The sequence below is a fragment of the Ochotona princeps genome, chromosome 10 (assembly GCF_030435755.1).
Source record: "Ochotona princeps isolate mOchPri1 chromosome 10, mOchPri1.hap1, whole genome shotgun sequence".
NCBI classification, from domain to species: Eukaryota; Metazoa; Chordata; class Mammalia; order Lagomorpha; family Ochotonidae; genus Ochotona; species Ochotona princeps.
In genome coordinates, this window is record NC_080841.1 from 24,844,225 (window position 1) to 24,868,944 (window position 24,720).

At 40.1% G+C, this 24,720-nt stretch overlaps 1 protein-coding gene across 5 annotated transcripts in view; it reads right to left on the reverse strand.

The window, feature by feature from the left end:
- The window catches only part of ESRRG (estrogen related receptor gamma), a 607,759-nt gene that overhangs the window by 49,591 nt on the left and 533,448 nt on the right, over window positions 1-24,720 (reverse strand). For all 5 annotated transcript variants that reach the window (XM_058669188.1, XM_058669186.1, XM_058669189.1 and 2 more), the window contains 2 exons: window positions 18,366-18,476; window positions 14,664-14,825 (listed from right to left, as the gene is read on the reverse strand). In XM_058669188.1, the coding sequence (XP_058525171.1) occupies window positions 14,664-14,825; window positions 18,366-18,476 (273 nt within the window). The remainder of the gene's footprint in view (window positions 1-14,663; window positions 14,826-18,365; window positions 18,477-24,720) is intronic.

Below are 24,720 nucleotides of genomic sequence, written 5' to 3' on the forward strand. Positions count from 1 at the left end.
TCAGTGTGTCCCAAGCAATGTCTAAGTATTACATTACTAAACTGAGCTGCTGGCATGTAGTGATACCAAGATTTGGACAAAGGATTCCACCTCTACAGCTCACAAAAACCCTACTACAACAAAATGCTCCCCTTTAAAAATGCAAAGTTCTAGCCAGTGATTGCTAAAGATATATTCCAACTCCATCATCCCAGGATTGATGTTTTAGGAAAAGGGATCCTGCATTATCACTATTCTGTGTATGACGGTACATCAAAAAGTTCATGGAAAATCATTAAAATATGAGGTTGTTTGGGGGCAAACATTTATTTTGAAGTCCTTACCTATGAGTCTTCAAAATGCTCATGAGATATGCATATTGTGGAACACTATGCATGGATTTCAAAATTTTTTGCACCAAAACTTGTATTTTTTAAAAGATTATTTGTTTGAAAGTCAGAATTCCCAAGAGAAAAGGAGATACACAGAAAGAGAAAAAACAGAGAGAAAACAGAGAGAGGGGGAGAGAAAAGAAAGAGAGAGAGAGAGGGGTGGGGGAGAGACATGTTACATCTTCTGGCCCAGGATCACTCCCCAAATGGCCACAAAGGCCAGGGATAGGCCTGACCAAAGCCACGAGCTTTACCCTTGTCTCCCACATGGGTGCAGGGAACAAAGCAGTTGGGCCATCTTCTGCTGCTTTCTTGGGTGCCTCAGCAGGGACTTGAACCCATACCCACATGTGATGCTGCCACTTCAGACAGAGATTTGGTGTGCTATGCCACATCACCAGGTCCAAAACTGATACTTTAACTCCATTTTCCATGAATTTCGTAAACCCGGCCTCAATCCTTTAATAGGATGCCTCAAAGCTTCCTCCAGGCATGGGTGTGAATAAATAAGCATACGTTAAATTTTTGGAAAAATAGACCCTAAAACACAATAGTTCAGAATAAGAGCAATTCACAGAAGTAAGTCTGAAAACCCTGCAGTAATTATTCTAATATTTTTCCCCAAAGCAGCCATCTGAGATCCTTCACGGAAACAGACTTGGGGAGTGTGTCCTCCTGCTTCGGGTGTGCCAGTCTATGCTGAAGATCCCTGGCCACTGATGCTCCCCAGCACACACAGGTCACAAGGTGAAGAGCAGCACATCTCGATGGGAAGTGCTGAGCGCTGCAGGAAGAGCGAGTCTGCCTGAATGCCCACCTGCTCCTGCCGCTTCTCTGCTCTCCCTCTGCGGCCCACGCCACCATGTGCCCTGCGGAGACGTGCTGACTGGCTGAGGGGCTGAGCCCTTCAGGTAATTAATCCTTTGCTAATGTAGGTTAACCAGGTGTGAAGCCTCCCTCAGACAGAGAGGCCGTAGCTCCTCTTGGGAGACACCCCAAGAATCGAAGTGTTTAATTGGGCTCAGATGATTCCCTGCAAACGGATACGCTATGCTGCTGATCTGGGCACTGCATTATCAACTTCCTTAATCACAATCCAGTTCAAGAAATCAGTGCTTTCCCCTTGTTTATTTTTATAATATTAACAGTCAGGACTTTGGGACCAGTCTGGCAAAGAAAAAAGGCTTTCTTTATTGGAACAGGTTTATGTCATGAATGGACATTGGTAAGGTTTGGGGACTAACAGAACTGATCACAACTATTAAAATCACCAAGAGGTGGCATATAATTATTATATTATATATTATATAATTTTTACATTTTTTTTCCTTTTTAAAAAAGATTATTTTTATTGGAAAGTCAGATATACAGAGAGGAGGAGAGACAGAGAGGAAGATCTTCTATCTGTTGTCTCATGCCCCAAGTGACCACAACAGCTGGAGCTGCGCTGATCAGAAGCCAGAAGCCAGGAGGCTCCTCTGGGTCTCCCACAGGGGCACAGGGTCCCAAGGCTTTGGGCCGTCCTCGACTGCTTTCCCAGACCACAAGCAGGGAGCTGGATGGGAAGCAGGGCCGCCGGGATTAGAACTGACGCCCATATGGGACCCTTGGGAGTGCAAGGGGAGGACTTTAGCCACTAGGCTACTGCGCCAGGCTCTACATTTTTTTAACTAAATTATAATGCACTAGTACTTTGAACTTCATATAGACCTTTGCTTTAATAAACATCCCTGTACAACATCTGTCATTCTTCCTAGAAACAAACAAAAAAAAAAAACACAAACAAATGAAAAACTGGCCAAAAAGAGAAGAAAAAACCCATGAACTATAGAATATCTTTTTCTGGGAAAAGAACTTTTTTCTTCTTCTTAACAGCACTATCAAGTATTTAGAAACAAATGTGTTAAAACATACACTGCTTGGAACATTTTGTCAATTAAAGCGATTTTGACAGGTTAAATGGGTTCTTTTAATTGCATTCTTCTAATTGAGGTCAAGTATAATGGCTGAAAATTGCCCTGAAACAGGGAGTCTGCAGCCTGATCTGTATTTATATTAAATAATTTGTGTATAAGTGCATGGGGCTGTGGACATATATGATAGAGTGTGAAGATACTATCGCTGCCTTTTACAAAGCCATTAGGAAAGACCGTCAGGCTACTTTTGACATCAGCCTCCCTGTTACATGCGTTGATGATTAAAAGAAAGAGAACAGAATGAAGACACAGTTAAGGCTGAGCAGTGGCTCGATGATACGTATGTGAGCCCTGGTCATGATTTACAAGGAAAGTTCCTGCTGGACAAGGAGGAGGCAAACGAGCAGCCAACGGCAGCTGGGGCTGTCACTCTCCTTTCCTGTCTGCTCTGACAGTCCCTCACAGACACACTGCAGCGGTCTGTTCGATCTCAATATCACAAAATCTTCCCTGATCCTCCTTGTACCTTTAACGCCTCGCAAGCGCTCACAGGGAGTCCAGTGTGACTCCCTGTCCTCTTGGCTCATGCATGCCAGCACAGCTCCCCTCACACATCCAAACCACACCTGGTGTCTCGGAACAGGGGTGACTTATCCACCGCACCTTGGTCTGACAAGCAAGTCCTCGGCCTCTGTCTCATGAAAGAACACAGAGCCCAGGCAGTCATTCTTGGGACAAAAGGAATCTAGAACAGCCAAGTGTCCAAGAGTTTCTATACTGAGGTTTGTGATCTAAAATTATTTCATATTCTCAGTATGGTGATTAAAAAAAAGTTCCCATTCTTCGTAACACTGACACAACTACAAAACAACCCCACTTCCGTGTTACCCAGGCCGTTTTGTGTACAGTAACTTGAATATATCTCTTCCAAAGTAAAATTAGGCTGCTCTGCAGCTTTCATAAACTAATTGTGATATGCTCATTCCTGCACTGTATAATTATTTATAAAACTATAATATATGATCCCAGAATTTCTGAGCTCACCATTTTCAATAAGGAACACAGCAATTAGATTTTTTTAAAGAAATCATTTCTCGGTGTGTTTAAAAAGTCTTTTCCAGTAACACTGAATTCTCTAGAAGACTGTTTTCCCAGGGCTTGAAGTCTCCCGCTGCCATACAATTTATATCTCTTTCCTCACTCTTTGTTTTTCAGCCCTTTTCCCTGAGTGTCAAAGTCAATTTAGTGCATTTCACTTTGCTGAATAAATCAGAGGCGAAATCCTTGCTAAAAGTGAAAATTTGATTTGCTAAAAGGAGCTTAGGGCAACTATTAATCAATATATCCAGAGTGTCAAAGCCAAGGCCAGGATAGACAGGCATTCATTTGGAGATTGGCTGAGGCAGATAAAGGGGACGCAGCAGGGAAAATGCAGCCAGTCACCAAGAGGCGTGGGAGCAGGGTTGAAGAGAGGGTCAGAGGAGAGCAAAGGGGAAGACAGACCGCTCCACGCAGTGATCTGTACTCCTCTCCAGATTCTTCCTTTATAAATGAAAAGGCCATTTTAATCAAAGAGGTAAGCATATATGAATTATACTAATTATACAAGCCTTTATAGGACAATTTTCTCCCAAGATCCAAAAGGCTTTCTCTCTTTCATTCATCGGGTAGCCTTAAGATGGAACTAAAGAGTCAGAGGTAACAACTCCATTAACAAAAGTCAGAATCCCGGAACAGAAAAACAGGACCTCAGCAAAGTCCACAGGATGTCAATATTTTTACACCCTCCAAGTCTGTTTCAGGCTATTTCAGGCTTCCGAAAGATCATGATACGTGATGAATTCAATGATTAGACTCATCCTGTCATTTTACGCTTCAAGTTAGCTTACCCATGACCATACTCTTCCCTGAAAATAATGTATTTTAGAAAATACTACATGTAGAAATCCTGACTACTTAGGGATGGAATATTTTTACAAATACTAGGTAATCTTTATCTAAGTTGTCTCAAAATCCTAATCTTTTTTTTTCAAAAAGCACTTCTCATCAGATAATTCTTTAAAATGTCAACAGCAACTCATTACCATAAGCAGAAAAGTTGCTTTCCTACATAAGAATTTCAAAATTTCCCACACTGTGGTCCTTGTCTAGGTCATGCCATATCTTCCCATCCACCTTTCCAGGGGCTCTATGGGAGAACGCATCACAGACCTCATCACTTGCCATCAATCAATTCATCCTATTCAGCCACACAACACACTCGTGTGGGTCTTAAAAGCAGAATTGCTGAATTTGGGTGTATATCTTTGACATATTGGAACAGACACTCGGCTCATTAAATGCTTATGCAAGGCGGGGGATGAAGAGAGAGGCAAGATACGACTCAGTTTAGTGGTGGAGTGAACATTTTTGATATGGTTGGAAGTCCTATCACAAATAATCACTTCTACTCCAGTTTACCCAAAACTCAAGACCAAATGTAGCGTCTTCACTACCTAGAGAATCTGACCAGTTGGCAAGGGGGAGCATCCAATCACAACAGTCGTTCAAGAACTTTTCCAACTATTCGTCTGAGTAGCTAAATAATGGACTTGTCACACTAACATTTAGGCAAGCCTAAGTTACCCTACAATCAAATAACTTTGTCTTTTTTATTCATTCTCCTTTACTTTAACCTTCTATTCTATAAACATACACATTTTTTTACAGAGGGAATAAATATATTGCGCTAGCCTAAACGTGCTATGAAACTCAGGGAAGCAAACTGGGACAAATGACAGAGAACAGAAGGGAAGTGGATGAGGACTGGAAAGATAGAAGGAAGTTATGGGTAAAACTTGCACTTAAGTTAGATATTCTATGGGTCTCAGTAACATTAGCAACAGTGTGGCTCACATTGTCGACTCTCAAGTTTACTTTTCTATAAAGCAGGGCTCATACAAATGAAACCAGCTAATGAATGTCATAAAATACAAGTTTTAAAAATTGTTTTATAGGGGCCAGCATTTTGGACATAGCAGGTGGAATTGCTACCTGTGAGCCCGTTATCCCATATGGGTGCTGGTTTGTTTCCTAGCTGCTCCCATTCCCAGCCAGCTGTCTCTTAATGGAATACGGAAAGCAGCAGAAGAATGCCCAAGTGTTTAGCATCCTGCACCCTTGTGGGACACCCAGATGAAGCTGTTTGATTTGGCTTCGCCCAGTCTCAGCCTTTACAATCACTGGGGAATGAACTAGCAAGTGGAAGATCTGTCTGTCTTATCTTCTCTCTGCAGCTCTTTCAAGTAAATAAATAACAAATTTTAAAAATGCTTTGTAAGCATTTGTAAGTGCTTTGTAAAACTTATACAGATATTATTTTCTTCATATGTAAGTTTAAACTCATAATAAAAACAGAATACAGCTGAACGATTCAGTTATGAAACTAACAAAGCTGCAAATTAAGGAGATAATCACAAATGTATCATAGACATACCTGCATATGTTTATGCAGACGGGTAAACGTGATTCAAGCTAAATATTATGTCATGTAAAACTTTTAAAGTTCTCACAGTACTGATCACAACGCAAAGTACATACCTGATATCCTTAAATACAGTGCTTATTGTAAAACTGCAATTTCCCCTTTAATCAGAGGTACACAGTGGGACAACTGTGCAATCTTGGCAAATATATTTGAGGATGCCTGGGGACGAGCAAAGGTAGCGCCCACTAGTGAGTAGCAGTAAGGAGCAGAGGTCACCTGGCACGTAATGACAACAGAAATTTTGTATGACAGGTCACCAGCGGTGGCGCTGTGTGCAGAGAAGTGTCCTCCCTGAGACTCTTGGACATCTGCTGGTGTCTGCCTTGGAAGTCCTGCTACTTCTCCGTACATCTACATTTTCATCTCCAACAAGCGTAGTTACAAAAAAAAAGTAGTCCTTCTATGACTCTTCAGATTATGTTTTCTAACATACTTCTCAAAACTTCCTGTTCCCGTTTCTGTATCCTGCTGGTGACTCCAGAAGCTGATTGACATCCTGCTACTCAAAGTTTGGCCCAGGAGAACGGACTAGATTCTTTAAACTCTTAGTCTTGCATACCTAGGATAGAACAATGGCACTATACTCACTAGAATCCTCCTGGTGGAAATAACTCAGAGATTTTTTGATTAAAACTGATGATTGTTCTGAACATTCTAAAATGACTTTTATCAATATGAATGCTGCAAGTCACTTGGTTTTAATTGCAACAAATGACCCTATATATGATACCTTACAAATAAACATGAACATGAAATGTTTTACATTTTTTAAAGTTCAGTAAGTTTGTGGCTTTAAACATTTTTATTTTGACAGGAAGAGAGACAGACAGAAATCCAATTGCTGGTTCATTTCCCACATGCCTTGCAACTGCCAAGGTCAAGAACTAAGAACTCAATCCAGATGCCCCACATCACATGGCTGACAAGTACCTAGACACTTGAGACATTTCTGCTACCTCCCAGGGTCTGCATTTGCAGAGAGCTGGAATGAGGAAGGAGTCTGGGATTCTATTCCCTGTACTCCTCTACGGAATATAGATGTCTCAAGCAACATCTTAACCTGTACATATATATAAAATTTTCATGTGTATTTTTTCTCATTTGATTTTCACAATGAATGGCTATAACAATTCAGTAACATACAAAAAAAGTAATCAGGACCTGCTGTGATACCCAGTGGCTAAATCCTCGCCTTGCATCCACCAGGATCCCATATGGGGCCGGTTTGTGTCCCGGCAGCTCCATTTCCCATTAGCTCCCTGCTTGTGGCCCGGGAATGCAGTAGAGTATGACCCAAACCCTTGGTACCCTGAACCCATGTGGGAGGCTTAGAGGAAGCTCCTGGGCCCTGGCTTCATATAGGCTCAGTTCTGGCCATTGTGGCCACTTGGGGAGTGAACCAGTGGCCAAGTTCTTTCTTTCTGTATCTCCTTCTCTCTGCATACCTGACTTTAAAATGAAAAAATAAAATCTTTTTAAAAAAAAAGGAATCGGGCCCGGCGGCCGTGGCCTAGCGGCTAAAGTCCTCGCCTTGAAAGCCCCGGGATCCCATATGGGCGCCGGTTCTAATCCCGGCAGCTCCACTTCCCATCCGGCTCCCTGCTTGTGACCTGGGAAAGCAGGAGAGGACGGCCCAATGCATTGGGACCCTGCACCCGCATGGGAGACCTGGAAGAGGTTCCTGGTTCCCGGCATCGGATCGGCGCGCACCGGCCCGTTGCGGCTCACTTGGGGAGTGAATCATCGGACGGAAGATCTTCCTCTCTGTCTCTCCTCCTCTATGTATATCTGGCTGTAATAAAAAACGAATAAATCTTTAAAAAAAAAAAAAAAAAAAAAAAGGAATCAACTATAGCTCAGGTTTTCTGATTTTCCTTTCAGAACCATTCTACCCTTATTAACCACGACTATGGCTACACAAGTACAGATCTGCCAGAAACATTAAAGACAAATTTCAACATTTAATACTTGGATATTCTGATTTTAAAAGATTTATTTACCTATTTGAAAGGTAGAATTACGAAGAGAGAAAGAGAGAAAGAGATAGAAAGAGAGAGAGATTATCTGTCTGCAGGTTCACTCCCTAAGTGCCCGGAACAGCTGGGCTGAAGCCAGGCTGAAGCTATGCACCAGGAGCTTCCTCAGAATCTCCCACGTGCGGAGCCCATGAACTTGGACCATCCTCCACTGCTCTCTCAGGCATATTAACGGGAGCCAGACCAAAAATGAAACAGCTAAGAATGGATCCAGTATTCATATGAGATGCCAGCAATACAGGCAATGGGTTTAAACCGCTGTGTCACAACTCCAGCCGCGAAACATTCTTAGTTTTATTAAGTGCCAGGGCTTTACATCTTACATTGAACTTTTTTTCCACTTAACTAAAAGACTCAACTACTTCAGCATTCTGAACTCATTATGTACATTAAAGAAAAATTAATCCAGAAAGAGGCTGTAATTGCTTTAATTAATTCACGGCAAAGTAGAAATTACAACCACATGTGAATGTAGTTATGGGATGTTGTAGAGGGTGGAGCCGGGGACAATGAACAATTTTGTGTTGTGCATATTTTGAATCAGTGAATCAACAAGCATTTATTAAGTCAAATGATCCAGATTTGAGAGAGTACCAGGTGCTACACACATCACAACTCCCCCTTCAACAAGCACACCCTGCCTCTTGAACATCAAGTCACACAAACACAGGAAAACATATTTTGCTTTATTATTGAAGACATAGTTGTCTCATAATCTTTTCTGCCACACTTTTGTGCTTTTGTCCACATCCTAATCACTTACCAGGGCTATCAGTTAGAAATGGCATTGTAGGGGTGGGCATCTGGTACAGTCTTGAAAATACCCACTGTGACACCCATGACCCATTGCAGAGTACCTGGGTGAGAGCCCTGGCTCCACTTCTGATCTAGCTTCCAATTAATCCTCACCCTTGGAAGGGCTGGATAATTTCTGCTTGTATCCCTGCCACACATGCGGGAGCTATGGATTGAATTTCAGGCTCCAGTTTTGGTCTGGACCAGCCCTGGCTTTTGCAGTCATGTGGGGTGTGTCCCAGGAGTGGGAGGTTATCTCTTTTTCCCTCAAATAATTTTATTAAAAATTTTAAAACATCGGCATTTTATACAGTGCTAGGTAGTTTTAAATGAGACCTTTCTAACTGGCTGGAGGCTAATACAGTATTGAGAATTGGTTTGGGTATAATGTTTCTTAGAACAATCAGTATATCCTGGAACAATATCCACTGCAAGACATATTCAAATGTTCTCAAATATTCTTTTTATAAAACTTCCACTCTAACAATGTGCAGGCCCCGGTCTCCCAAGGATTAACTCCACAGCTTAGCTTGTTTCTCAGAGCATAACAGGATTGGTAATTTTGGCCTGATACATCTAGCCACTGGCTTAACGCAAGTTCCTGCTTCCTATTTGTCAAGTTATCTGCCAAGGGATTGGATAAACACTGGGAGGAACTCAAGGGATTTAGGGTGGCCACAACAGGATTGGATAAACACTGGGAGGAACTCAAGGGATTTAGGGTGGCCACAACAGGATTGGATAAACACTGGGAGGAACTCAAGGGATTTAGGGTGGCCACTACTGGGAGGAACTCGAGGATTTAGGGTGGCCCCTTGAGGACTGGATAAACACTGGGAGGAGCTAGGGAGAGTATAAAAGAAAGCCTGGAGTTGCAATAAAGATCAATCTATCATCGATCGGCATTCTGTGTACTGCGTGTTGCACTGTGTCTTGTCTCTCTGCATTGTCTTTGTTGTAACCCTAGTCCCTCCGCTCGGCTCGGGGTACGTGGCGACGCGGGCGTTGCCAACAACAATGAAATGGTTAAATCCATCATTTCTTATATTCTGTCACTGCAAAAAAAAATCTTATATATTTTGCTGGCCAAATCATTTAAAAACACATCAACAAGCAATTTTTGAAACACTTTCCTAACAGAACATGGTAAAAATAAAAATGTTTCAGGACAAATGGAAAACATTGGTTTCTACAGATTAGATGTTGGTTTCTTGCACAAATAAAAATACGTAAAAATCGTTCATCACCTCACCTCTCTGCAGTGTGGTTTACTGAGTGCTTAGCATCTCCTGCATCCACTCAATATGAAGAAAAATTACAGGGTTTTTGGTTTCTTACATTTGATTACAACAGACATGATTTTTAAAATGGGACCAACAGGACTCCCAAACTTGAATCAACTCCTCCTTTTCTAAACCACTGCTTGATTTATCATGTCAAAAATAAATAAGCCAACCAGAAAGTTTGCCTAAATGAGAAATGTTAATATTTTCTAAAATATATTTGCTCATTTAATTGCTCAAATACCTTCCTGTTCTTTTAAGGTAAACTGTCTTGCCAGATCCGTCAATATGTGTCAGTCACTTATACAGGTCAACTAATATAGGTTAGGCTTTTTTAGGCATCATCTGACTAAGCATATTCCGCGTTTTGCTAGCAAAGTTACAGTCCATAGTAATATTTTGATCAACCCCCAAGAACAATAACGCATCTGACGGTGGGGCCGATAAGCCTCTTATCACACCCTGTGAAACCTAGCTCTAATATCGGACGAAGCCTCCATTACTTGGCAGCCCATTCTAAAAAAAAAAAAAAAAAAAGGCCAACAATGTGGAGAGAATGAAGTGGCGTGTGCAGTACCTCCGTATCTACATAAAAGAGATTAGACGCGACAGCGTTCCATTTTACAGCTCAATCATATTGTGTTAGCATGCGCTTATCCGAGCGCGGACGAAATTGAAAGAGAAATAAAAAAGAGTCAGGCAGATAGGAAGCAGAAAAGCGAGGCATGAGCAATTTCCAAGGATATAAAAGGATGCTAATGGCGGGGCCCTGTCATTCTTAAAAAGGGCTATTAGGGCACCATCATCTGTTCTTGTGCCCTCATGCTCCTCCAACTAAAGTCAAGCATTTTCTAAAGCCCTCGTGATCTTTTCCCTTTCACAGATAAAGTGTGGTCATGTTTCATAACAACACTTTCCCATTTATATGATGTATTAATATAAGTCAACTAATTCTATTTACTGATAAAAAATCCACTCCACATGTATTTTTTTTCAATATTTCCTTTTGTTGGATTCTTCACTGTTTTATGTAGCAAAAGCAAAGGGACAAAAGTACACTCAGAGCAGTGCAGAAAGGCTACTTATCTCAGATGCTAAGTGTCTGTGTGTGATTATACGAACTGAGAACAGCAAAAGGATAACAAAGACCTGGATTTTAGCACATTTAAAAAAAAAGATTGCAGTTTAATTTTAACATAAGCTTTATAAAAACAAACAATTTGAAGTTAAGGCTGAGAGGTGAGATTTCAATTTTGGTTTGGCAGTGACCCTAAGGACAGATTTAGCTTATGTGTTAAGAACACAGTTTTACGTTGATCAAGGCAGAAATGTGACTTTGGCTTTGATATTCTCTTGTTCATTCCACCCCAGTCCATATTCTGCAAAGCTCACAACAGTCCTGAGATGCCCAGCAGTCCTGAAGGCAGAGCAAGCAAGTTGGCTGGTATCGGGACACCCTCTCCTACTCACACACCTTGAATGGAGAGACCGTATGCCGGCCCAGTGGGTTTAGCTAATGTTTGTAACACCAGCACCCCCTATCAGAGTTTGGCTTCAAATTCCCCCCAGCTAATGCAACCGCGAAAGCAGTGGATGCTGGCTCAGGGACTGGGGCTCCTGCCACTCAACTGGGAAACCTGGAAGAGGTTCCTGGTTCCGAGTATCGGCCTAGCCCAGCCTTGGCTGTTGTTACTGTCTGGGGAATGAACCAGCAAATGGAAGCTCCCTCTCTCTATCTCTCCCTGTCTGTCACTCTGCCTTTCAAGTAAATAAATAAATCTACACACACACACCATTCCATGGTATTCATATTGTTAAAAAAAAAAGTTTTTCCAGTCCATTCTTATTTTCCTAATTCCTTTCTCAAAAGCCAAGATGCTCTGTATAATCATTGGGTATCGGGCACATCTGAGCCATGAATCATCACTTCGCAGAGACCGCCCTATGACATTTGCCAGAGGAACATCAGTCCCACATAGTCATGCAGCAACTGTCTCAACAACTGGAAATGATGTTGCTCATAGTTATCTAAGACACCAGCTTTACAGGAGCCACTGCAGCCCTGTGCTGCGACAAGTGCCTGTGTACACTGACATTTCTGCTTAGATACAGTCAGAAATGCACATTCATCACTGGCTGCTCCTTCCCAGAAGGACCAAAAGGAGCTATTGAATGTCCTGGTCTTTATTCTGCAATGTTTGCATGATATCAAAATACTGGCTTAACAAATCCCTTAACTGGGGGAGAACTTAGCAGGGTTCTTTGAAGAAATAGAGGGTTTGCAATCATACTGATGCAGCCCGTGTCATGTTGTTGTTACTAGAAAAGCAAGATGTGTTCTTCCAAATGCAGTCTTCTCAGAGGTTAAAATACCCTAATTCTACTGAGCGAGTAAGACTGAATGTAGGTTTTGATGGCACTGGGTGTATTTGGGAAGCTGAAGTATTTTGCCCCACCCCCCTTACCTCACATCTCCCTGTCTTGTAATAGGTTGGAATTGTGGTTCTCCATGGGACAGGGCATGGGTCAGCTGGTGCAACTTTTCCTCACCAAGTGTATGTGGAAACATTGAAAAGAAGTTTCCATTTTTCCCCAACTGAGAGTCACTACCAATTCTAGTGGATAGAGGCCAAAGGTACTGCAAAACATCTTACAATGAACAGGACAGTGTTTCACAACAAAGTTAGTTCATCCACCAATACCAACAAAGCCAAAGCTGAAAAAAAAACCTGAGTTATACTGTGTGTGTATGTGCGTCCCTATAAGAAACAGGAATAAAGAGAGTCTTCAAAATATTTATGGGAAATGCACATCACAAAAAAATAATGGTCTTGGAGCCTATGGAGATACCTTGGAAACAGAACTTCTAGAAGGCAACTGTATATGGAAGAGTGGGGTGGAAGGTCATTTTCCGGTGGCTATCAGCGAGGCCTGCAGAAACAAAGCCCACAGCACTTAATATTGAAGGTGTATATGTTGGAGAGGAAACTAAATTCTGCTCAGCGAAGAGATGGTTCTGTGTGTACGACGCAATGAGCACAGCGACTCCTGGTGACAAACCCAACAAAACCAGAGTCATCTGGGGAGAGGGAATCATGGAAACAATAAAGTGTTTTGTGCCAAACTCCAGAGCATCCTGCCTGCAGTGCCCACTGGACACAGAATCCATGTGATGCTGCTCCTCCTCTGGATTTAAACTACTGAAAAGCAGATATGTAAAAACAGAGTTGTTATTTGACAAAATGGAAAAAAAATCTATAAATGGAATCAAGATGCTTCCGCATCAAAATAACTTACCTTTTAATTCCATTTTTCCACAAACGTTTTAGGCTATCACATATTAATATAAATGCTATCTATGCTCATCTAAAACTATCAATGGATATTTCAGCAACTGTTTGTTCCACTTCTTTCAATCCATTAATACTTTGTTTCCACCTACTTCTCATTAGCATTAAAGCAAATGCTGGATGTTTCCACTGACATCTCAGCATCTTCTATAAATCCTCTTTTTCTTTTTGTGAATGTCATGAAGATGGGATTATAATCCAGACACAATAGCAATGATCAACACCATCAAATCCTCATCTTCCTTTTAGACGGACTAACCTTTGTGGCAGCATCGTCTACAGATACACTCAAGCTCACCTATTTAACTAGTTTTGACTTAATTTGGGGTGCTTTATTAGCAAACAGTGTAAGACAAAGTAGCTGGTATAATACAGAGTGATGTTTAAATTAGTTTACAATTTGCTTGGTCTCATCGAGCACTGCACCGAACAAAGCCATTCAGAAATGTCAGCTGTGTTCCTAACCACTGTAACAAATTGTCGCCTCAACGCTGCACACCTAATGACTTCAAATTAGCTTCACTGCGATATCGCCTGACAGTTCGTTACGACTGTTAGCAACATAGCTGGCGTATCATGACCAATAAATTGGTTTCAGTGTGGGCTGGGAAAGGGACTTCCATCAATTTGATTAAAGAAATTACTGTAGCATTCAAAGCATAAAGACAAACTAGTTTAAGGAGGCAGAAATAAGTTAACTGTACCAGAAAAACATCTCTCATCATTCAAAACTTGCTTCGAAACTATTTGAAGATCAAAGTCCAAAAACTGAAAATGAGTTCAAATAAAATACTAAAACACTCAAAATTTGTAATCAGGCATATGGCATGGATCAAGAAAGAAAATTAACATTCTACAATATAATATAACATCTTTAAAATACTTTAAAATACTCACTTCAAATTACCATGAGAAAACTGATCATATTAATTTAATATTTATTTTCATAATTCATGTATGAAAGCATGGAAAATATCTAACTGTAAACTAATGTAAATCTTATGATTATGAATAACAATTCAATGCAAATAGGCACCATGAACAATAAAATAAGTTATTCTTAAAAGAAACAGATACATTAGACTATCGCTACTGAAAACAATTGTAAGGTGAAATGCAAAAGTATTTCCTTAGGAAAAGAGTCAGAATTCTAAAAAGGATAGAGCTATTTTTAAAAGGTCTGTCCCCCCTTTTCTATATTGATAGTAGTAACTTCACATAAGAAAAAATAATTCATAGGAGCTTCGGGGGTAGCAAAAAATAGAGCTAAATGATTCTATTAAGCTCTGCATCAAGCATAATCACAAATATGAAGGTTTTTAAAAAAAACAACAAGACAATCTTGAATTGATTACAATCTTTGCTTTCTGTTTTCAGAAAATGTACCTGGAATATGCTTCGCCCATCCAATGATAACCACCAACTCACGGTCGGCCAGGTCACACAGTGTTGTGAGAGCTTTGATGTCACTGTCGGGGACAGTAGGGTCAGGCATGGCATAGATCTTCTCCGGTTCAGCCACCAACAAATGTGAGACAATCTTGTTATCTGCAGGATCAGACCAGAGCAACCCAAGTTCACCAATGGCATCATCATCCTCCCTTCATAATCCCAACACACGGTGTCTTTTAAAAATAATACTACTAATAATTCCAATAGCCTATAACACATGTGAGATATTTGGGAGGTGTCAAAAAAACCCACAGACACAACAAGAAGTGAACCCCTGAGAATGTAGCAGAGTACACTCTTTTCTTTGTTCTCCCTGCTGATGATAGAAGGAAGCAGGTGTTCTGCAGTGAGAATTTTTATATCAAACAGCTTGATGCTTTCTCTGTTTCCTCTTGGATTCTTATAGTAGGGTCTGGCGAATCTGGTTAAGTAGCAATATAGGAGAACTTTAACATAAAAACCAAGGGTAGCCCATTGGAATATTAAAATGTAATGCGAGAGGTAAAGAAGCAATGCCCACCATCACGAAGTGCCTGAAAGCCATCAATTGTGTTAACTCTTTATAAGAAGAGCAAAGGTCAAAGTCCTCCTGCCTGGGTGAGTAACTGGCTGTATAACTCCATCTCTGTGGGAGGCACCCAGTGAGTCTTTCTCTCCTTTCCCATTCCCCAAGACATCCTCAGCCAATCTTCTAAACATAGCCACCAACAGCAGCTATCCACAAAAAAATACTCCTACTTAAAGGTTACACTGTTTCGTCTTGTGAGTGTTTAATTCTTTTAAGTCTCTCTTTTCATCTGTTGCCCATAGTTCATTCTCCAGTTCAGACCTATGTGTCTGAAATTTCTGATAGAGGTTTTAGAAATCCTTCATAAAATAAACACTCGAGACAAATGGGAAGCATCACATCAAATGTGCTTTATTGCTCAGGGGCATGTGAGAGTTTATGGGAGGGGGGTGCAAAGCCTTGCTAACACAATGGCTTTTCTCACAGGCCCTATTTTCCATTTCTGCACGTAGCTTTGGAATTGACGCTTGCTTCAACCTGCAGAGATGCAGCTGGGTAAGAATCAACTCACACTTTGCAATGCTCTACATACGGTCACTCAAGAGAACCAGGGGATTAAGTGGGAGTTTTGTGAACCTAGACAAGATCTCCACTGTTCACCAGATCATTTGCCTTTAACGTTTAATTTTTTTTAACTCAAAGTAAAGGGTCTTTCACAAAACTTCGATTTAAATGTGGTCCTCTTTTAGCCTCCTTTCATGAAATAGTAAGAGTTAGCAGCATTTTTTCAGATATGATGCCTCCAATTGTTTAACATGGCTAACCTATGAACTATTTCACAAATAATCAACAACCGTCATTGGTAGTGACAGTTACTATCCAAGTTAATATGCAGATTTTGAAGGAAATATTCTCCAATACCATATTTTTACAAACAATGTAAACACAGATTCTTTTTTTAATTTGCAGGATATGCAGAGATTGGCATCTATTTCATGTAGATCCCAGAGATATAATGCCTAATTTTGTTATTTACACTTAGAAAAGTTGACAGTGCAACCAAACCTGTTAGCAACCACTAGATTCCTAGGCACAAAAAACGAAATCCTGTGATTCTAGGTATTTTTTTTTATTTTGCTAAGGAGGAAAATACAACCTGTTTTATCCAAGTCAAGGGCTACTTAACTTGCGAGGTCAGAGGAATCTGGTTGAAGCTTAGAAATTCCCATCATTCAGGAAATGGAACAGCCTGCGGCACAGTTTCTAAGTAAATCTTATTTAATGTTTCCCTAATTAGAATCAATAGAACCCAATTTTCATTCCTGGGCTTTGCTGTACACAAACAATCAGGCAGGGTGCAGACATCTCTACCGTCACCTTCCCCGCACAGCCCCCGCACCATCTCCTGACACTTATCCGACAGGATCTGAAAATTAAGTTTTATAAATGTTTGTTACAAAAACACACTAATTGGATGGACTAAGGAAATTAACACACGGGCCCTCAGATAATGAGTAATGATTTATTAGGAGTCCTCTTTATCTCAGACAAATGGAGCTCACTAAAATTGCTGTAATCTTCTTAAAGATACTTGACAAGCCACTTCCCAATTTCTCAGGTTTACACAGGAAACTCTAGATGACCTTCTCCCATGTTGACTTGCACAGGGGCTCGCCTCACCCTTCAGTAGAGGGAATTCTCAATGATTTTCAGTCAATGCTTACATAAAATAAATGAGAAAGGGGATGTCTGCATATTATTAAATCCAGGAACACTAAACCTCTAATGAAATTAAGCATTAGTGTTTATTGCATTTTATTGTATTATCAGAAAGGTTTTTTTATTATAATGTGCAAAATCTGCTTAATGCAGTCCTAGATTGTATTTGCAGAATGCCAAACCGCTTATGCAGGCTGAAGCGAAGATGCCAGATTGGACAATTGAAGGTATAATCAACATAATGTTTTTTGGAAAGGCAAAAGGAAACTATGCCATATGTTCACTTAAGCTTTAATTTTATGTAAAACCGGTTGTTTTCCCTTTGACATAGTTAAAATGTCCTTCCATTTACAGTTCAGAATCTGTTTTATTTATTTAACAGATTCCCATATGTTCACATGTAGGATGCACAGCAGTGACCCCTCCTGGAGACTGCAGTCGAGGAGCTAGAGCTGGACAGACCCTTCCCTTGCCATCAGAACCCAAACTACTCCTAACCATTCTAGAACTGCTGCTGGGGCAGCCTCCTCTGATGAGGGCTGGTTGTGTCTTCTCAGACAAAAGCAGCAAAATGGGAGAAGTCTTCCCACCAAGGCACTTCTGACTACCTAGTATGAGCTCTTTGCATAAACATGCGAAAGTGCGAGCTCTGTTGCACGACAGCTATTAACAGATTTTTCCGAAAATGGGACACAGTGATTGCCTCAATCTATATTCCACCTCTTCTGAGTTAATGACAAAGAGAATGGGGCTTGCATTTTAGCAATGTACCAGTCATCCTTTCAAATTGCAACCTGGCCTCATAAAACCACGAGCTCTTTAAAAACAATTCGTAATGCCTATGAGAGCATTGGAGTCAGAATCACCAACCTATGCTTGTTATTAGGAGTGCCCATTCTTGTTTTACCATATTATGAGCTAGAGTGTTAAGCTTCTATAGCTCCAAATTAATGAGGCTCCTAATGTATTTTCATTGGGAGGTTGAGCAGTCAAACTCATTTAGTTAGTGAAAACTACAAAAATCACCTTCTTGTGAAATCTGAAACAGCTTCAAAGAACTAACGATCGCAGTAGGATCCACTTTATGTACCTCTGCAAATAAAGGTAACCAGTAAATGTAAAATTCACACTATATAAGCTATGCATTAATATTCTTATGCTCCACAAAGTGACTAGATGAAAAAAAAAAGCAGGAGAGAGAAAATCATTAACATCTTTCAAGGAAAATAAGAGAGAAAATGAGCAGAGTTACTGACGCTCCTCACAGAAAATCCTTGGGACTGGAGCCACCGTGCTCCTTCAAAGAGAAATATGCTTGGAGCCAGGAGGGATAGGCAGGCCAATGCAGACAACACAGTGGGGCAAAGGGGATGACATTCTGCGAGATCGGATACATTGGCTGTACTTACATGGCTTTTTGGCTGGCTGGACCAGCTGAGGGTTCAGGTAGGGGCTGTTCTCTGCATCTATTCTGCGCTTGTACTTCTGCCGACCTCCGCGTACTCTGTCCAGACGCACCCCTGTGGGCAAGACAGGCACCGACTCAGTGTTTAGGCAGTTGTCCTTGAGATCAATCCCACACATCAACGGTATTCCCCCAGCAGAGCTTTGAAGACCAACAGTAGAATGTAAAACGAGAGGAATGTGAAGCAGTGGCTGCTACGTCGAAATTGCCAGTGATTGGAAATCAAACCTACCAGCACAAAACCGACCTGAAAAATGCTTGATGCAAAGCCATCAGAATCACCATACGGCAGAACTCCAAGTGAATTAATACAAAACCATTCTTTGGAGCCGATGCCATTTTTTTTTAAATTAAAAACATTGGCTAATTCAGAAGTTCAGACAAGAGAACAAGCCATTCACCCACATCCCACCCACCATGAGATGCAACACAGACCTGTGGAACTGTGCTGGACACAGAGAACCTGCGTGTGGCAAGGCGGCAGGATGCATGGGTTTATTAACCCACACCAGGTCCAGTCCTGTGAGAGACAAGCACTGCTCCACACGAAAAGGGCATATGTCTCAGAAATGGAAAGTTATTTACATTTTGGCACAGATTTGTATTTCTTGTTATGTGTAGGAAAACTGAGCATTGGGCTGGGTTAAACACAGGACAGCAAAAAGAGCTAGCTGAAGGAAGAAGTCAGAAAATTAGGGTGTCGAAAGAGAAATCTGTTGGTAAAGGAGAGCGGAAGTGATACTGAGGAGAAGGCAAACGCCGATTGGCGGGCATACAACTTTTTCCTAAACAGCAATTAGTTAGGTGAGTTCTAAAAGCTTTTGTATTTAAGGCAATGTATTTAAAAAGCACATGAAAGGGGACGCCTCTGAGACACCAGCCAAGATGCACCTGCGCTTGGTCCTGCTTCATTTCCTGCTCAGGTAGACCACGGGCGGCAGAGGCAACGCCTCAAGTGATTGACTTCCTGCCACCCATGTGGGGTACCTAGATTAAGTCTCACCCCCTGACTTCAACCCAGCACCACAGAGCCATTGTATGCATCCATGGGAGTAATTTGTGGATGGGAGCTCATCATCCCTCCTGCACTCCCTCAAATTAAAAAAAAAAAAAAATTAAGGACAAATTAAAAGGGAAAGAGAGGAACTGAAAAGGTGGGGTGGACATTGTGGCGTAGCAAGTAAAGCTACGACCTGTGGCATCAGACACCATACGGAATGCGGTTCATGCCCTGCCTGGTCATCTCCCTTCCAGCTCTCTGCTAATGGACTGGGAGAGGCAGAGGAAGAGAAGTGCTTGGCCTCTCCCACCCCCATGGGAGACCCGCATGAAGTTCCTGGCTTCAGAGTGCCCCAGGCTGGCTTCTCCAACCAGCAAGGAGGTAAATGGGTGTAATAAGGAAAAGTTTCATTCCTATGGGGAACAGCTTGTTAAGAAATGTTAACATACATATATTATTCAAATGACAAACATTACAGTAATCCATGGGGTAGAGGAAAACACAAGTTTTCATAGCACTTTAAGATATGTTAAGAGTTGATTATCTTTTAGTGAAATGCATAAACAAATTGTTCTACCTAAAGCCTGAACTTTCATATTTAAGCATATTATCTTTTAAATAAAATTAGGAAATAAGTTCTATCACTTAAATAGAAAAGCATGTATAAAAAGAAATGTTAGGTATAGTTATAACTATTCACGGAAAAATTTAATGTCCATGGGTCAAAAGGACAAAAAGAAGCCATAGGAATTGGTATTGTGATATAGTGGGTTAAGCCCCTGCCTGCAATGCTGGGATCCTTTATGGGTACCAATTTGAGTCCCCGTGCTCCATTTCCAATCCAGCTCCTTTTTAATGTACTTGGGAAAGCAGTAGAGAATGGATCAAGTAAGTTCTTGGGCCCCTGCCACCCATGTGATATATGCAAATGGAGCCCCTGGCTCCTGGCTTCTGCTTGGCCCAGTCCTGGCTACAGTGGCCATTTGGAGTGTCTCTCTGTCTCTCCCTGACTCTCTGCCACTCTGCCTTTCTAATAAAAGAACATATACCTTAAAACATTTAAAAAAGAAACAATTTTTATCGCTGCTTTTAAGACATTCTGTGCCAATAAGGAAGTTCTACTGCTTTGTCTAATCCCTAGTAGTTTATTTTTATTGTGTCTGCATTGTCTGAAGTTTCACACATTCTATTTCCTTCCACTGTTCTAATGTTTTTTCTCTTTTTCAAGGCTTCCTGTTCAAAATTTTCTCCAAGACTTTCCTTTCTACTTTACAGAAGACAATCACATCCTATTTGGTTATCCAATATGCACTTTCATGTATTTCATTATTTTTTTAATTCAAAATCATACTAGAAGAGAAACAGCTTATAATCTAGTGTTGTTCTCACATGCTTATCATCCAAACCTTCAGTTTTGTCTTACTCAGAGGTAGGAAAGGAGAGAGAGGGGGAGAGAGAGAGAGAGTGAGAGAGAGAGAGACCACACAGAGGCAGTGACAGCCAAAAGCTAAAAAGGGAGCAAACATTTTACTCATCTTTAAAGTTGTCAGGACTAAGAGAACTCACAGAATATATCTCAATGGGGTTAGCAGCTTCCTAAATTTGTCCCTGTAGCTTGTCAGGAAATACATTTACCATGAGCAATATAGCCTCTATATTAAAAAAAAAAATATGTCCTCTCAGTCCTGAGGCAAGCTGGTGAGTTTCCGAAAACACAGTCTGTGCATCATGAAGGTCCATGAATGAAGACTGCACCCAACGGACTTGATTCCAAGTACTACATGGAAATCATTTGGAAACACAAGCCCAGCACACCAAAGCCACCTGCCAGCTTAGTTAACTGGCAAAATCTGTAAAGAAAGAGAAATTCTGAAAACTAGCAACTGTACATCATGGGAAAAAAATCACAGAGTATCAATTGAAAGAATTTTTCATTTGTGTTATGGCTCACCTTTTCTGTTTGTATTTGCTCTTTAAGCATTATCAAATAATTGGTATTTCCCTTTCCACATGGACAATGGAAAAAAGGTAAAGTCATACCACTTTCTCTGTGCTTTTCACAAATCTCATAGAACATTCTGGTGTATATCCCTTACCTCCACCCCCTCCTGTGTGGGCGGAGCAGTAACTACACAGGCGTTTACACCTTATTCATACGTGCCGTCTGTTCATTCATTCATCTCACCCATGCCTCTTTCCCACAACTGTTAAAATTAAACCATGAGTTTACACTTCACTTCGTAAAATAGAAGTCAACTGGAGAAATAAGTGTTTTCAGCATTTGTAATTTATATAATAATGTTAGCAGACTGGATATTAGATGCCAGATCATCAGCACAACATCAAAGAGATTTGCATGCGGGTAGTATCCCTCCAAGTGTAGACAACAATGAATGGCAATGCTAGAAATGTCTAGGGTCAATATGTTTTAGAAGGACATAATGGCATATGCATAGGGTATTTTCATTCCCTGTGTGAAACAGGTGCCTAATTGTAATTTCAAACTCTCCAAATCAAGACAAAATTAGTTATGAACTCTCTTAGCCTCTTTCCAAAATCTGCAAAATATGACTTTTTTGCATCTTCTGGTGGAAAAATCACTATTATCAGCAGTCTTGGGTAACTTCATACTAGGGGAAATGTGAGAACCAAAAATTGAATATGACACTAGTACAATTAATTCAGTATCATCCTGTTTGTACAAAAGAAAAAAACAAACAAGCAAAAGGCAAGCTACAAATGATAAAATATTTCACAAACAAAGTGATGGCTCCAGAGTTTAAATGACAATACTATAGGTCAAATGCTTTCAATGGTGAGTCTATCTCTACTTTGCAATTCCCTTAGATATAGACATAAGCCATGGCTTCCAGTTACAACACACGAAGATGATATGCTGGCCGAAAAGACATATATTTATCTTTGAATAACAGTGGCCTTTCTACTTCCTGCTAGATGAATTCTTCATGTAGTGGAGGGGTAAGTTTGTTATAAAGCAAACAGAAAGTATGTCATTGTACAAATTAAAATGAGGGCTACACCACACTGTCGCATGTTAAGCCAACGCTTGCAATAAGAGCATCCCATATGCACACTGTTTCATGTCTGAGCTGCTCCACTTCTGATCCAGCCTGGGAAAAGTAGTGGAAGATGGCTCAAGAGTTCGGGTCCCTGCCACCCATGTGGGAGGCCTGGATAAAGCTGTTGACTTTGGCATAGCTCAGCTCCAACTGCTGCGGCCATATGAAGTGTGAGCCAGTGGATAAATGATCGCTCTGTGTTCTCCCTCTCCCTATGTCTGTAACTTTGATTTTCAAAAAATTAAATAAATCTTTTTTAAAAAGTTAAAAAAAAATAAGGAAGGAAGGAGAAAGGAGAGAGTGGATATTGAAGGTTGAGAAGTTCTTACAACTATATTTGAAATACATCAAATCTATTCTCCATATAAGATAAATAAAATCTAAAAAGAAAACTGATAAGGGATCAGTAAGAAATGGAAGGGGCAATAAAATAATCCAATAAAAACATTTTATGTAGTTGCTTATAATTACGATCAATATATTGAAATTGTTTTGAATTTTAGTCTCATATATCAAATTGAAGAACATCTACTCATCAAACACAAATTCCTGTGCATGTGATATTAGCACATGGATATTATTAGTAATAATAATTTTGCGAAGAATAACATTTCCTTTGTTAGTGTTCCCAACCGTAATTACATAGCAGCTTACTTTCCAATATATGATAACACTATGTTACAAAAAATAAAATAGTTTAATATATTTTCCTAGTTCTTGATCAACTAGCCATATCAATTCTTATAGGTCCCTTAACCTATTAGTCTTTCTGAGTACAGAGTATACACCATGGTGTTTGTTACAATTATCCAATAATACTACATCATGGATATTACATAAATGTGCTTTTTAAATATTTTATAAGCCTTATAATACCAAGTAAAAATAAAGATACTGCCTCCATGTCATTACGTCATTGAAATATCACCTTATTTAGGTTTGAAATATATTTTTTCATGACAATTAAAAGAATGCTAGTCAAATATTGGGATTATTTCATATCTAAAAAGTCGCATCAATAGTAGGCACCCTGTTTTATTTATTGGTCATTTTTTTTTACCAATAAAATCACTTAGAGGTGTCATTATTTTAGGAAAAATAACACAGAAATTAATCCATTTTATCAGAAAAAGTGTTTTACCTGAGTCTAGCTGTAAGCACACAACACAAAATAGAGAATTTAAATGCCCCAAACCAACCACTTTAGCAGAAACTAACAGTACTATTAGCATCGGGACCTCAAAAATCCAGATTTATGATAAACAACATACACGTAATCCAAATATTTCCGCTTGACATGACAGAACTGTCTGTTTACACTTTTACAACTTTAAACATAATTTCTGCCTGGACTTCACTTGTAAACCGCTTTTGAAAAAATTTTTCAAGATTTCTTCCAGGAAATATTCACAACGAACAATGTTTGACAGTATCTGAAGTTAATTAAGGCAATTGGGTTCTTTAGGTGTGTGGAGACTGTCATTATCTTCTTTCCTTAAAGAAAAAACAAGTTAATACTTGGCATTACCCATCTCATAGAAAGTTTCACACTGTTTCTTCTTTCACATACTGCATATGCCCACAACGCCACAAGGGGATTACAAATCTTAGACATTGTCAGAATTTACAAAATTGAGAAAGCAAGAGTAGGGCAAATAGGAAAAAATATGCTGTGAGGCAAATAGTCACAAGAGAAGCAAAACGGTTCAGCACCAGGTCTTCCTAGGTCAGCTAATTTTAAGCCTACATTTTATGCTCATATGCAAATTTTTATAATATATAGTCCAAAGTCAAAAGTATTTTTCACATTTTTAATAGAACAAAGTCAGGGGCGTTTCATAGGATAATAAAAAAAAAATCTCTCCTTTGGAGAATTACACAAGGATACTCTAGCCTACTTTTCAGATTTAAAAATAAGACCATTATTGTGTTATTTCTAAACAAAAGTTGTGTAAAACCCATTAATTATAGAGACCTTTGGAATACATAAGAAAAATACACATATGTGAATACTCAGAGAAGTTATTGAAAAATGACTTAAAAGATAATTTTATTATGGTGCAAAAAAAAAAAAATTGGAACCCAGGCAGTTTGTTTATAAGAGGCATTTTCCCTGAGCTTCTTAAAGACGTTCTATATGGATGCGTTTCAAAACTCTGGGGAGCCAGCCCTGAGTTATAGGGGGTTGAGATTCTATCTGCCATACTGGCATCCCATAT